A 15,354-nucleotide genomic window follows, 5' to 3' on the forward strand; every position below is an offset into this window, starting at 1 on the left:
CTTGAGCAATATTTCTTCAGTATCATACAGTTACAGTCTCCAACTAACATGCTCCCTTCAGAACCACAAGAGGATATCAACATTTTTGGGTGTCCCAATTATTTTAGTTGTCAAGTGACCATTGTACTATTATATTATCAGATGTCTTAGTGTTGTCTTCCACACATTGTGTTGGTAAACAATTAGTCACTAACTAATCTGTCAAGATATCAAAAGAATTTGCAGATATATATAAATCATTCTTTTTTTTATTATTATTATTTACAATTTTGCCTAATACTGCATTTCTTTGTAAATCATTTGTATAATATAGACTTGTACTGATGTGTGTGTGTATGGCGTAAAAACAAATAAACAAATGAAGTCACACGATAAGATCTTTCTTTCCGTGCGATTTCTGTTCTGGCATGACTGTATGACAGAACTACAACAGCTGCTGTGTCAGATACATCCATTCTTAGAAATAACTGTTCCCCCCATCTATACTGAGGCTTTCTGTAGAAGAAGGCTGCGGGACAATCTAAGCCCACAGGTCCTGGTAAATACTCAGTCCCAGCCAGGGCTATTAAGTCAACATAAAGCGATATACTGTTTAACCAATGAACAGAAACAAAAAGACAAAACTTTAAGTCGCATGCTCCATGTTTGATATATACACATAAAGATGATATACTGTAGTGTCTGGATTTAAGATGATATTTTGTGCTAATGCCCAAGCGATTTCGAGAACATACTTAAAAGCTTTTTGTCCCATGTCTTTAATGTCAGGATGTGATTAGCCTAGCTTAGCATGAAGGCTTCGACTGGACAACAAAATCTAAATCTAATAACCAAGCTTATCTGACAAGGTGCACTACAGCAAAAGCCTAAACTAAAACATTGTTTATTACATTATTTTTGTATGTAAACAGATCATATAAATTACATTAACATGTTGATCAATGATGCTGGTGCTGACAGGTGTGTTTTTGAACTGCTAGCTGTTTCCTCTTGTTCCCTGTCTTTATGCTAAAAAGTGTAAAGACTGTGAGCTAGAAAGAGAAGCAGTCCGGTTTCTGTCTCACCTCTGCAGAGTCGGCCAATCACCGTGAAGTGCATGCGGGTGTCAGATCTTTGGTTACGGAACATTACAGATAATGGACGACGCGGATACCCTTTACTCGATGTCGGTAACTTGTGAGGGGGAAGTGAGTTTTGACACCATCAAGCAATCCGTCTCGCAGAACTGACAAACCATAAATCTGTCTCTAAGAACAGAATTCACTGCTGAAAAAAGTTTTCAAGAATTTAAAGTCACATTTCTCTGGCTGTGGTCAATAAAGGGTCAAGAAAGGGAGCCATGATTGGTCGCCAATATTTATATTAAAAAAAATGATTAGAGCCATTTAAGTGTCCGTCTTTCCAACTCATTGCAGACTTATAAGTTTAATAAACATGACGTAGAAACACATTGACAGTAACACGTATGTCTTTCAGCAGAAAATAATTGTTTGTGCACTTTGAGGTGTGCAAGTTGGGTTCTATGTATCCTGTCTTTGTGTATCTCTGTATGAACTTCGTCTTTGGTGCAGCATCTCACATCTGCAGCTCGTTTGGAGGTGGTGATTTTCGGTGTCTGATGGGGGAGCATAGCACTGGACCATCACGACATCCAGTTCCGTGTTTATCTCTGATCCTCAAACAAAAGCCTCCCATTTCCTGTCTCCTTAGCGCCTCAAATCCATGATCTGCTCTCCCAATCGGCACTTGTCTTTTTATTTTCTTCTTCTCTTTTACTGCCAAAATGTGATCCCTTTTTGTTTGTGGCCCAATGTTAAAGATCTGTTTCTCAGGAAGCACAGAGTAGAATACAAGTAAATCATCAGAGCCTGATTAATTACCCACATGCTGGAGAGTGATTATAAAAGCTTGTTTTCTCTTTCCCTCTGGGCCTGAACAAAGGCTGACAAGGAAAACACAACTTGCTGGTAGTCCAGTTACACTGTAAGTAGTTATTAGGATGACAAATGATTTCCTTATCCACAGCACAACCTAGTGGGAAATGAGTGCAACTGAGCTTCATGTTGCACATACTGTCAGGCGGCATTGTCTTTATTTCAACTCAATTAAGTTTGGACAATTTTATCTTTAGACTGAGTTTCAAACATTAATTCTCATTATGAAATTCATGGACTTTGCTCAAATATTTTAGCAAATGTCCCCAGTATGATGTTCTAGTACGGTAATGAAACTTTACACGCAACTAACCCAACCTCAGAGGGACTCCAGCTGCTACATGTCTCACTGTCACATTTTTTTAAACTCCTAAATTACCTAAACATTCTGACGAAATACTTACTTTGCAATAAACAATATTTATATGAATAAAATGCATTAAACATGATTGTAACTTCTTCTAACTCTGATGATTCCAATTATTACCTTTAAAACCATAAACCTAGACCTTAATTTATATGGATTAATCAAATAAACAGCAAATTAAAAGCACACAACTGTCTTCAGATTTTGATCTGCTAAACTCTGATTAGCCCACTGTCATCAAATAAACATAAACACAAACATAAAAACAGAATGTTCTCATGTGGAATGAAACGTTGACTGAATATTTTGTATTAATATTAGACTCCATTCTTCATTATGAAAAATCAGATTGTGAAAATAGGCTCTGAAGTAGCTTACAGGGTTTTGCCAATATAACACGAAAATTAGAAGTTAGATTTGAGCCCATTATTAAAAACAAAAGTTTACTATGGCACTTTGTATCCCAGCCAAGAACTTCAAACTAACACGAAACATTAAAAAAAAAAAAATTAACGACTGAAATAAAGACATGCAGTGCAATGATGACATGCAAAAAGATTTGCACTATAAAAAGCAGTGAAGGACCAAATGGTCTGCTTACTCTCCAATTTTTTTAAGGTATTAAACAGCAGAAAAGGATTTTTAAAAAGGTTGTAAATGCTTTTTTAACTTGTATCTTTACATCTGCCATTTTATACACAATTCTCTGTAGTTTAAGCTTATTGGCATATTTAGATCTTTGAAATAAAAAGTTTTTGATCAGTTTCAGCTATTATTGTCAGCCAAAGACCTTAAATGATAGAAGTTCTTGGTGATTGGAGTTTATGTTTCACAGGAATGTAGCCCCAGGAAAAGCTATAATATTTGACCTTTCATATTTAGCCCAGTGCTAACCATTTAAAAAGGGACCAGTTATCTGTCATGTACGGTCCTTGGTTTGTGTTTATTAGAATAAGTCGGTAGCAGACAGACGCCATGAGGATGTACAGACCAGCAGGTACGTATTCATTTGTCAGGATACTGAAAACGTGAAATACAAACTAATGCAAAAAACATGAGGACAAGAAGTCAGCAGTAAAATTGTATTCCGTAAATCAACATAATCATTATATTCAAAGCAAACACCTCCGTACAGTTTAACAATATAAATATCGATGACACATTGTTGTGGGGTGATTCCTCAGTTTGTGCAGCACCTTAAACATATAAATTGGTGTGTTCCAAACCTGGCACTTCAATTAGACAATACAGCCAGGGCTGTTTGATTTGACAAACCAGGACGGAAAGCTTCAAAAGATCTGAACCACTCTGTTGTTCAACCTGAAGTTTAACATTCCCACTACAGAACGAAGTCCTTTTCTCATCTTAGATAACTGGACATTCTCTTCATGCCGTTGCTCCTCTCTTCAGATTTTTCCAGGCCACTGCAAATTAAAGTGCTTTGAAACTAAGCATGTTTCATAATGGGTATATTAAGCAGCAAGTTGAAGACCCATCTGTACCACGGTCAGATATTTTAACAAGTCTCTGTGAGACCTGTACTTTAAGACTTTTTACAGGCTGAGATTATAATGACCCTGACTGCATTTTTTTTTTTTTTTTTTTTTTGCATGAATAACATCCAAATATCTTGTAATAATGGAGGGTAAGTTTTTAGGAATTTATATTCTGATTAAACAAACTGCCACAGCTTGGCATGTTTATGGAGTGCAGCAGACGAGCTCCACATCGAGGCCAGCATCGCACGTTCATGACGAGAGCCAAATGAGGGGAGTTCTGGACGAGGGTCAGAAAGTATGAAATATTGTTTTTGAATGCTTGGTAAATATCTGTCAGAGAAACAGAAAACACACAGGTGCAGATCTGCACGAGAGCTGAAGGATTGCCTCGTGATCTTTTAAAGCGGCGTGAGGTAACTGTGCCCGCTGGCAGCTCCGGGTAGAAGCAAGACGTTTGGAAATCGTGAACTTAAAGACCTAAAAATCCTGCAGGGTGATGTCAGTAAGCTGCACGTGGACGCTGGTTCTGATGTCAAATTATAAAAAGCGTGTATATGACCTGATTCAACCTCGAGGTTATAAACCTTAAACAGGTCATGTTAACTTAGAGAGCCATTAAAGCCAACTAAAGCACTCTGTGGAATTCATAAACAACTTCCTGCTAAAAATATCAGGACCTGACTGAACTCCCCGCGTCGTCTCTATGAGCAGATTTAATGGAGCAACAGGCACAAAGCTGTAAATAGGTATCCAAGGATCACTGTCTCCTAGAAACGACAGTGTCTGTATCGCTGCTGCAGTGTTTGAATCACATTAAATGAAGCGAAGCATCGGAAGCTTCAGTCTGACTTCTGCTGTGATAACAACACGGCTCTGCATTCCTCTGGATCCTACACGTTTTATTTTTCTTGTGTTATTCAAGGAATGTTGACAGAACACATAAGCATGTCCCAGAGTTTAGTGACTTGCTTGTATTTTCCCAGCAAATCCAGGATTTGATCCAGAAACCTGCAGCTGACAAAAATATATCGATTTAAATTGCCTCTGCTGAAACAGATGACCCGTTTTTGTGACTTGTTCTTTAGTTAGATACAGTAAATACCTATTCACAGTCATCAATAACATTAGAAACACATTCCTCTCTCATGGTACCTTTCTGATTATATTCATCTAAATAGTTAACATTAAGAAATTATATTTAAGACTTTTATTGATACAATAATATGATATTGTTAAGATGACCTGCTTCTGGGTCCAATGCCGACGACTAAACTAACTAAAAAAAATGAGGGTGCTCATGTTGACTAGCCCAAGCCAGTGGATGTGATAGTTTATAGCGAAGGAAAACCAAAGAGTGTCAGTGCTGAGAGCAGCCTTTTCAGATAAAAGCTGCTATTGGGGAAATAGTTTCAATTTCCATCTGAAGTTCCATTTTAAGTTCTGTTAAAGTAGTTCCTGTTAACAGGTCCACATTAGGCTAGTGTTTTAATCTGCAATGCACAATCTAAACCCTTTAAAATTGCCTTTGCAAATGTTTTATGAGGAAGAACATGCATTCAGCACATTTGTTAGAGCAAAAGGTGAATGCACATACATGTTTGTTTCGAGGAAAACTCCTTTTATCTAAATTCTGCTTCATTTTCCTTCTTAAAGAGCTTAACTGTTATTGGAAATACTGTAAGAATACAGCACCACCGATATGGTGCTGCAAGATAAATTTTGTCACTCTAAAACTGCAACAGTGTTTGCATGATGGTAATTCTTAAATCAAATTAAAGTTAAATTGTTAGTGTTTCATTTGGGTAAATGCAGCACACATAAACAACTCCTCCAACACAGGAGATAAAATACTGCTCTAAATTCTCTATAACTCTGTAGTCAGCTTATAGTTAGAGCTGGCTCAGGTAGACCTGAACCAACCCTTAGATAGGCCGAGGCTGCTGGGGGACTTCGTTACATGCTGATCTTCTTTTCTTTCCTCCTACTCTTTAACTGACTCATACCTCACCATATTTTTCTCTCCCATAGCTTTTTCTTATTGTCTGTTGTCTCCATTCAGTTCCCTCGCTCGCGTAGTTTCTCTTCTTTCTTTGTCCCGTCATGGAGCTGCATGTCTCTGATCTGCGCTTGTCGTCTCCACCAACAGTTCTTCTCTTGTATCTCTATGTTGTCCTTTTCTCTCTCTGCTCTCCTCTCACCCCAACCAGTCGAGGCAGATGGCCACCCACCTCTGATCCTGGTTCTGTCGGAGGTTTCTTCCTGTTAAGAGGGAGTTTTTTCTTCCCTCTGTTGGAGGTTTTTCTCCCTTAAAGAGGAGTTTTTTTTCCCTCCTAGCTTATGTGGGAATTGTTGAATTGTTGGGTTTCTCTGTATAATATTGTAAAGTCTCGCTGTAAGGACTTTAATGTGTTAAGTGCCATGAAATAACCTATGTTGTGATTTGGCACTATATAAATACAATTTAATTGAATTGAATTTAATAGTAGTCAGATCTTAAGAAGAAAAAGCAGTTTCAAAGAAAAAAAAAAAAAAAAAGCATTTGAAGAGCTTAGTTCTAAACTGTGTTCCAGCTGTGACCGTACAGTATCTAACACAGTGGCACCTCTGCTGCATTTGTTGTGCGGCTGTTCTGCAAGTTTCCCTTCAGTCTTTGAGCCCTGATCCAGCATCTCCTCCACGTGACACTCACTGAAAGCAGAGGTAGCTGATGATGAGTTTTGGGATGTCCAGTTGACCTATGACCTTCACAGCTGTGGTGCCCAGCTTATTCCTCATAGCCAACCTGCTGAGCTGCTGTAGACTCATCGGAGTGGCTACAGACAAGGAGAAGGAGTTTAATTCAAGTGATTACAGCCTATAGAGTATCAATAATATCACACACACACACACACACACACACACACACACACACACACACACACACACACACACACACACCCCTTACACCTCCTGGCTGCAGCTCGTCAATATGGAAAATGACACCCTGCAATTTGATGGGATTGGTTCTTTAGGTTTTTGAACTTATGTTTTTTAGACTGTCACTGGTACAATGCACTTCAAAAGAAGAAATGCTCAGCAATGGCACTGACTGCTTATTTCATTCACGATATATTGAGCATATTAACAAGGTTACAAACTTAGTTTTCATTGGAGAGGGTCATTAAAAGTTGTCAAACAGCTCCCATACTGGATGTATGAACATTGTGAGTGAGATCAGTAACTAAATGTAACTATGATGTTTGGAAAGTACGGTATTATATCAATTTATAATTATTATTCTAATGTGAAATGTGGCAGCTTGGAAATATTGTTTTCTGCTTATATTTATAGTGTAAAAACATTATAATGTCCTTGTTTCACACTGTGATCGGCTTTCTATATAAAGATCTGGAAGTAGCGATGTAAATGTTCACCCTCATATGTATCCAGTTACAGTGACTGATCTATAGATTACCGGCTGTATGTACAAGTATCATAGTAAACAACAGGCTGTGGCTCAGACGGTAGAGTGGGTTGCACACTAATCGGAAGGATGGTGGTTTGATCCCCAGCTCCTCCTGTCCACATGCCTAAGTGTCCTTGAGCAAGACACTGAACCCTAAGTTACTCCCGATGGTGTACCATCGAATGAATGTGCTCCTGATGGCAGCACCTTGCATGGTGATCTGTCTCATTAGTGTGTGAATGGGTGAATAGGAAAACTGTGTTAAAGTGCTTTGAGACTGAAAGGTGAAAGGCGCTATACAAGTACAGACCATTTACCATCTTGCTGAGACTTCCAGGAAGTGAAACATGATCCTTGCTTGCCATCTGCTGGTGTTCTGCTGACACTGCACTGTTTACAGCTACACAGACTGCCTGATCCACATGGTAATGTTTATTTCCCATTTATGCATCCCTGGCTTTTGTGAAAACGTACTCTCATAAAGGTGCAGGCAGGCTGCAGAGGGAGAGCCTGGCGTGGTATAGTCCACAGGTTTCCTGTCATGTTGATCTCTGGCATAGATGTTGGCACCAAACTCCAGCAAAATCTCTATCATCTCAACTCGCATGTTCTTAGCAGCGTGGTGCAGCGGAGTCTCGTGGAGCCGGGCAGCGTTCACTTTAGCACCTACAAGGGATAGAAAATTTTACGTCAGCGCTTTATTGATGCGCTTCTATATTTTTCTGATTGTCTGTAAAAGTCATGAAATTACCAAAAATAACTGACTAGTCCAACGATTCCAAATGAAGGCCCACATTTCAACAAAAGTTCTCACATTTCAAGATTTTACTTGGTCAGAAACCCTTTTTTATTGCCGAGTTTTTTCTCGACTCTTGTCACATTTTGTGCTCTACCAGAAATGTGGAAATCGTATATGCCAATATACCCAAGTTTCAAATTAGGAACATAATATCTGGATATCATGATTCAAAAACTCATGCGAATAATTAACAGAATCATTAAAATTGTTCTATTCAAGGTCCTGCGGAGGAATAAATAGTATGTAAAAAAAAAATAATAAAAATGGCCCTTTATTTGTGTTGGATTTTGGCTACTACACACAATATGTGTCTTTAAAAGAATAATGTGTTTGGTTGATTTTCAGTATTAGAGACATTGGTGTTTGTTAGCTGATCTTCTGAAAAAGTTTTAAAGTAATCCAAACAACTCCATGCAACTGTGTAGCTTTACCACAAAGTAAAACTGTTATTTGTAACTAAAATCAATCCAATCATTGTTTTTTTTTTTTGTTGTTTTTTTTTATGGTCATTTGTACAGTAAACATTTACTTAACAAGCTGCATGTATGACCGTATGAATGCTTGGTGCCTCATACCACAGAGTTAGCTGAAGAAGCAGGTGGTATTATTAGAGAACAGCTAAACTGGATTTAAAATCACAAACTCACCATCCATCTCGCTAGATTTAAACTCAGACCTCCAAAATGTGACGGCAGTAGACAAACAAGCCAGAGCAAACTTTAAAGCCCTGTTTCCTACCGACACCCACCTGCATTGAGCAGCACCTTAACACAGTTGGTGTGCTCATTCACACACGCCACATGCAGCGGGGTTCCGTAGTAAAGGTCGTACGCCTCGAGACAAGCACCCATGGCAATCAACAGCTCCACACACTCTGAGTTACCTTCAACAAAATCACAGAGTAGCGTGTCATTACGTTAACAAAAATGAACATTAGGGCATGAAATAATCAAACCGAAGCACTTTACCTCCCATGCAGGCCTCGTGGAGGGGCGACGCCGTGCGGGAGGTGAGGGCGGGGTTGGTCTTGGCACCGTGCTTCAGCAGGAGCCTCACACAGTCCAAACTACCAGCGGAACAGGCGTCACACAGCGGCGTGCTTCCATCCACATTTCTAGCATCCACCTGAGATGCATCATGGGACCCAGGATTATTTTCCCTAACATTCAATTTGTCTGAAAACAATTCTCACCAAATCCTTCCTATGCATTTTCTTTGTTTTACATAACTATAATGTGTTTACTGCAACACAATCAGACACTTTTGAACTCCAAATCAAAATTCTACACTTGTCATGAAAATCCAAGCTCTTTTCAACAAATGTAATCCATGGTTATATTTGTTGGGGCTTTTTTGGATGGACAGACATCTGTCCGTCTCCCTGGTTCACCTGAGCTCCCGCGTCCAGCAGCAGCCGCACACACTGGGTCTGTCCACGGAGGCAGGCCTCATGCAGCGGTGTGATGGAGTCCACAGCCACCACGTTCACTGAAGCTCCACTCTGGATGAGGTGCTGAAGCTGGGAGGCCTCGCCGAGAGAAGCTGCTTTGTGCACCTCTGTTCTCTCTGCCCAGCAGCCTGCAGGGGAGACACGGATATATTAATAGTTTATGTTCTCATTTTATGTAAATAGACATGCTATTTGTTTGGAAATTGTGTTACTTTAGAGGCATTTCATGCTTGAAGATGGAGGATGGAGGGACAGACAGACGGACGGACAGACAGACAAATAGAAAATAATAAACTCACAACAGAAAGAATACTAAGAATACTAGCTGACCCTGTTTGCTGCTTGATGTCCTGTCTATTTGTTAGAAATGGGACACAGTCACACAACATTCGTCTCCTATATTGGCTTCTCTTCAGCGATTTACCATTAAATCAAGACTTTAATTCTAAATTCTTCTGCTGACTTACACGAGTCTTAATGACCAAGTTCCATCTCCATCTCAAACATCCTTTAGTCCCATATAATCCTGATAGAGCATTTTGCATTCAAACTGCTGGCCTACTTATGGTTCCTCGAGTTTCCAGAAGTAGAACGGGGGGGGAGGCAGAGCCTTTCAGCTTTCAGGCTTCTCCTGTGGATGCAGAACCCGCTCTACTTTTAAAAATAGGTTTAAAGCTTTAGTTTTTGATAAATATTATAGTTAAGGCTGTCTCAGGTGACCTTAATTCACCCCTTAGTTATGGTGTTATAGGCCGAGGCTGCTGGGAGCCCTCCATGGTGCATGGAGTTCCTCTCCTCTCTCTTTCACTCTCCATGCATTTAAATGCCACCACTGCATCTCCTTATGCCTTCTTCATCCTGTAGTTCTGTTTATTGTTTGTTGTCTCTTTATCCAGTTCTCCTCGCTCCTGTGGCTTTGTGCTTTTTTTTTCTGCAGGTATCACTGAGCATCACAAGCATGTTAGAGATGAAGGCTATACGACCACCTCCAAGCAGCTTGATGTTCCTGTGAGAACAGCTGCAGATTTTATCAAGTTAACTGCAGTCAATCTACCTGGACGTGACTGCAGGAGAAAAATAGATCCCAGATTGAACAGAAGGACGGTATACGAGTGACAGTGGGCTCCATGAAGACGACCCAGGAGGAATCCACTGATGAAAGAATAAAAATAAAAACAGACTGGAATTTTCTAAAATACATATTATTTAGCCAAAATGCTTCTGGGAAAATGTCCTTTGGACAGTTGTGACAAAATTAGAGCTATGTATGCAGAGCACAATGAAACCTCAAGTCTATCAAGGCATTCTGGAGAGAAACGAGCTGCCCAGTGTCAGAGAGATGTGTCTCAGTCTCAGGTTATTAGTCCTCCAACAGCATAATGAACCAAAACACAGCTGAAATCACGCCAGAATGGCTGAGAACAAAACATTGGACTATTCTGAAGTTGCCTTTTTTCAGTCCTGATCTGAATTGTATATAACATCTATGGAAAGAGGTCACACGTGCTTTCTGGAGGAGGCACCCTTCAAACCTGAGACAGCTGCAGCAAGTGGGCCAGATACCAGTCGACAGGTGCAGAAGTCCCACTGAGAGCTACACAAATCACCCGTTAGCTGTGATCGCCTCTAATGGTTGTGAAACAAAATATTAGGTTAAGGGTCCCATCATTTCTGTCCATGACATTTTCATTTGTTTCATTATTGAAATGTACAATTAAAAAATCAAGAGCAAAGTGGGATTTGTATTTAATGTTGAATAAACAATGGTGTACACAATTACTTTTGTCAGTTTTAAGTTATTTCAGAGAAAATTTGTGGGTTATTATTTTTTTTTTTCATGAAAGGGTGCCAACAAATTTACACATTAAACATCTGAAAATATGTAGACAGACATGCAAACATAAACATACAAATGTGTGTGTATAATTATTGCCCTATACCAATGGAGGAATGTTACTTACTTAGTAACTAAAGTTACTAAATGCTACTTAAGTAATCTACTGTACTTTTGAAGTATTTCCATTTCACGTTAATTAATATTTACTTAAAATCAAATTTAACTTTTTGCTTCTAGATATATTTGTTGATTTGCAAATAAAATACACATTAAAACAATACATACAGCAAAATATTCGTCTGAAACAAACTATTTTTCACTGCATTTAAAAAAAATTCTAATCACAATATTTCTGTTAATTTATTCTCAGTCCAAGTTTGTATGACACGAATTTAACTCTGTTGTTTCATAAAGCTGTTTCCATTTACAGGATCTGCTTTCACTGACGCGGACTGAAGTCCCAAACTGGCACACATGTAAACACCGCAAGACGATATTACACGTGATACTAAAAGAAACACAAACATGTGATTTACGATGTAAACATGTTGAGAGCGCTGCGATTTCTAATGTCATCTCCTAACAATCGTTATCTGTCAAAAACTATTAATGCACACCTTCCGCACGTAATTCATAATTCGTCATCAAATATGTGACAGCTGTTAATACCTGCTAGCTACATCGTAGGCTTACGTTAACTAGGCTGCCACTCCAACCGAATATGCCGGTGTCAAACTGGGTCAAGATCCGAGAGGGCGATAATCTCAGATGTAGGTTTACTTCACACTCACCGATGTCTCCGAAGAAATATTGACAATTTTCAATGTCCATCCTCCGTTTTGTTTCCTCCCCGTAGAAATACACACAACGTCCACACAGAAGCAGCAGGAAACGGGTTGTTTGTAAACAGCCGCGTATTTGCTGTTGAAACACGGAAGGAGTCACGTGACGGGCTTGAACCGCGAAGTGCATGTCGGGAGTTTGTAGTTTTTACACCAAATAGGATATTTAATGAACCGTGAAGAGCGTAGTAATTATTTATTCTACTTACAAATAAATAATGCTCCATGAAACAATATAGCACGCCACAATACAATGACACTTACAATTGTAGTTACAAAATAAATGTTAAATAAATGTAGTGGATAATATAATATATAAACAAAATTTTAGCTGATATGTTGTCCACGATGCTTCTTTTTAGAGATTTGTTATTTAAATAGAAAGATCGTTCATGCATCACTCTATAGGGACGTGGGTTGATCACAGAACTGGAGGTAACAGCAGATGCGATGGGATATATCCAGCTGACCTATGACCTCTGATGCTCTGGTACCCAGCATCATCCTCACAGCAATTCTGCAAAGCTGCTGCAGGCTCAGAGGATTATCTGTCAAAAGCAAGAGGTCTTTATCATGATACAAAAGCAAAACAGGACAAAATTAAACAGAATGCTGATAACTGTTGTCAAAACAGCTGCTGATCTAATTGCAATTTTAAAGCCAATGCAGAAATTTACTTTCATAAAACCTGAGGCAGGGGTAAGAAGGAGATGCAGGCGTTGTGTAGTCAACAGGCTTTTTTCCCTGGTTGTCGCTGGCGTAAACGTTGGCTCCAAACTCCACCAACAGCTCGATCATGTCGACCATGTGAACTCGAGCTGCGTGGTGCAAAGCCGTCTCATGAAACTTCACTGAGTTCACATTGGCACCTGCATGAAGGTGAGAGGAGTGTAGACCTGCTGCTTTTGAGTCCTTACAACTGAAAAATTCTGGACGTTGCGGTTAATTTTTTACTGCTGATTCTTAAGTGGGATCCACCCTGACACAGTGCTATTGCATTTGACAATAATTTCCGCATTCCTAGACCCTTATTGTAAGCTTGAGGGTGCATTTTTCATTGTATTACAGATTTAATCTCTCAGAATCACAGGGCAATAGACTTAATTTAAAGCTGCCAGTCTTAAACACATTTTTTATGTTCACCACACTTTCTGATCTGTAGTTTTCTGACTAACCTGCACTTAGCAGCTCTTTGACACAATCCACACGTCCTTTAGCGCATGCAATGTGAAGGGGTGGACCGAAGTGGACATCAAATGCCTCCAGCTTGGCACCACTGGCGATCATCAACCTCACGACTTCGACGTTACCTGAGAGGAATAGAACTCACAGTGAAGACGACTGACGGCCTGCGACTGGTTGAACCGTTCTATTGCTGCTGAAGCTTTACCTTGTATGCAGGCCTCATGGAGTGGAGAGGCAGTGAGAGCTGTGAGGGAAGGGTTAACTTTGGCACCTTGCTCCAACAGCAGCTTGGCACACTCCAGGCTACCAGAAGCACAGGCGTTACAAAGAGGAGTGCTGCCATGGATGGTCCGAACATCCACCTGCAAGAAACAGGGAAACGATTCCTATTTATTAGGCAATTTACAGCATTTTGATAGGACATCAGACAGCTCCTACAATGTGAAAATGTTTATATTAATCTGTCAAAGAGGTACAGATACAAATCCTTAGTAATACTGTTGGTGGCCTGGCAAATTTCCCAATGCTTATATTTATTCTAGATTGCATGAATTCAAACCTGTGTTTGTGAAAAGATGTCCCAATGCAATTTATCACAGCATTTTATTTCTTCATAACTACACAAGTCAGATTTGGTCCAACACAGAGCTTTATCTCACCTGAGCCCCAGCCTCCAGCAGCAGCCGGGCACAGTTCGGATGAGCCTGGACGCAGGCTTCATGTAGTGGAGTGATGTTATCCACCGTCACCATGTTGACAGATGCTCCACTTTCTATCAGCTGTTTCAGCTCCAGTGTTCTGCCGTGTGACGCTGCTTCATGCAGGGCAGTGCGGTCTGCCCAGGAACCTTACCCACACATTAACAGAAAAGTAGACCTGTGTTTAATGGCAGACTAATACCAGGGAAAGGATTGTGCGAAGATTGTTTATTTTAATTTCATCAACAACACCTCTGCTTTCTCTCCTATGAAATGCCAGAATGTCTACAATCCTAAAGCAGACTACAACAGGTGCACCATTATCCCAGTAGTTCTTGCTTTATAAAAAAAAAAAAGTGCTTGTTTTTGCATGAAGACAAAACCTTTATAACTGAAAAAAGACTACATATAAACAATATTGTATTTTTTTTTTTAAACGTAACTTTACATATTTTGTTCAATCTTAATCTGTTCAGTTATTAGTTGTAAGAGAAGTGGCTGCATTATTTTACTGACAAACGTCACAGACAAAAAACAAACATGAAAAGTATTTAGTTGTACTCAGAGCCGTTGTGCTTCATCTCACAGCCAACCATGACTCGCTTATTAGCATGTTTATTGGTCATAGCTGACATTAAAGCGGTAATACTATGTTTAACTGCCGTTTACAGCAAAATAAAGAGAGTATCTCGAGCAGGGTACGAGCCCGAGCTGGAGCAGCTGCTGGCTAACATGTTCTGGTCTGTAAGCCGTTTTATTTGTTGGCTCACCGATGTCGCAAAGAAACGAACGGCGCGCGGCTGACACCTCCATGTTTAACCGGTCCAACACTGACGTAAATTGATGACACAGCTGTAAACGCAAACCATGAACTGACGTCACGAGGGTCAAACGCAGCAGGGCTGCAAGGAATTGCGGGAGTCGTAGTCTTAGAGCGACTTCCCGAGCAGTCACCCGAGGTACTTGTGTGTGGCCCAGTTAAAAAGTATGACGGGATAAATGTGTTCTGAGGTAATAAACAACACAACATGCACGCGCACACACACACGATAATAACATCATGCATGAAACATCAAATATATTTCAAGGTGAAACTCGTGGTTTGCTGTAAACTACCATGCTTTGTGTCTACAATCAACTTTTCAAACACATTTCCTGTTTTGTTATTGAATACCGAGACAAATGCTCATCTGTATTTAATTGTGGATCATAGCTGGAAAATCAAACCGCAAATGAAATGTTCCTATCGGTGTTGTGAATCTGGAATCCTGGCAAATGAAATAAAAATTGTGTAAAAA

General features: G+C 39.7%; 2 protein-coding genes across 4 annotated transcripts; both read right to left on the reverse strand.

Annotated features, from left to right (window-relative positions):
• Positions 1–3,225: 3,225 nt before the first annotated feature.
• Positions 3,226–12,303, reverse strand: LOC138202450 (ankyrin repeat and SOCS box protein 13-like). The gene is made up of 6 exons (XM_069156426.1): positions 12,123–12,303; positions 9,435–9,622; positions 9,013–9,169; positions 8,793–8,927; positions 7,720–7,911; positions 3,226–6,613 (listed from the first exon to the last, which is right to left on the reverse strand). Exons 1-6 carry the CDS (start codon positions 12,301–12,303, stop codon positions 6,486–6,488), a joined length of 981 nt encoding a protein of 326 aa, XP_069012527.1. The 3' UTR covers positions 3,226–6,485.
• Positions 12,304–12,354: 51 nt separating this feature from the next.
• Positions 12,355–14,882, reverse strand: asb13a.1 (ankyrin repeat and SOCS box containing 13a, tandem duplicate 1). 3 transcript variants are annotated; one of them, XM_069156430.1, is made up of 6 exons: positions 14,827–14,882; positions 14,018–14,205; positions 13,564–13,720; positions 13,349–13,483; positions 12,851–13,042; positions 12,355–12,721 (listed from the first exon to the last, which is right to left on the reverse strand). In XM_069156430.1, the coding sequence occupies exons 1-6, from the start codon at positions 14,867–14,869 to the stop codon at positions 12,576–12,578; spliced, it is 861 nt and encodes a 286-aa protein (XP_069012531.1). In that variant the 5' UTR covers positions 14,870–14,882; the 3' UTR covers positions 12,355–12,575. The 3 variants fall into 3 exon arrangements, with proteins under 3 accessions (XP_069012531.1, XP_069012530.1, XP_069012528.1); XM_069156429.1 differs by having other exon boundaries at positions 12,355–12,739; XM_069156427.1 differs by having other exon boundaries at positions 12,851–13,069.
• Positions 14,883–15,354: the final 472 nt, after the last annotated feature.

The sequence above is a fragment of the Embiotoca jacksoni genome, unplaced genomic scaffold (genome assembly GCF_022577435.1).
Source record: "Embiotoca jacksoni isolate LCO1_2020_lvr unplaced genomic scaffold, fEmbJac1.0.p SCAF_21, whole genome shotgun sequence".
Lineage (NCBI taxonomy): Eukaryota > Metazoa > Chordata > Actinopteri > Embiotocidae > Embiotoca > Embiotoca jacksoni.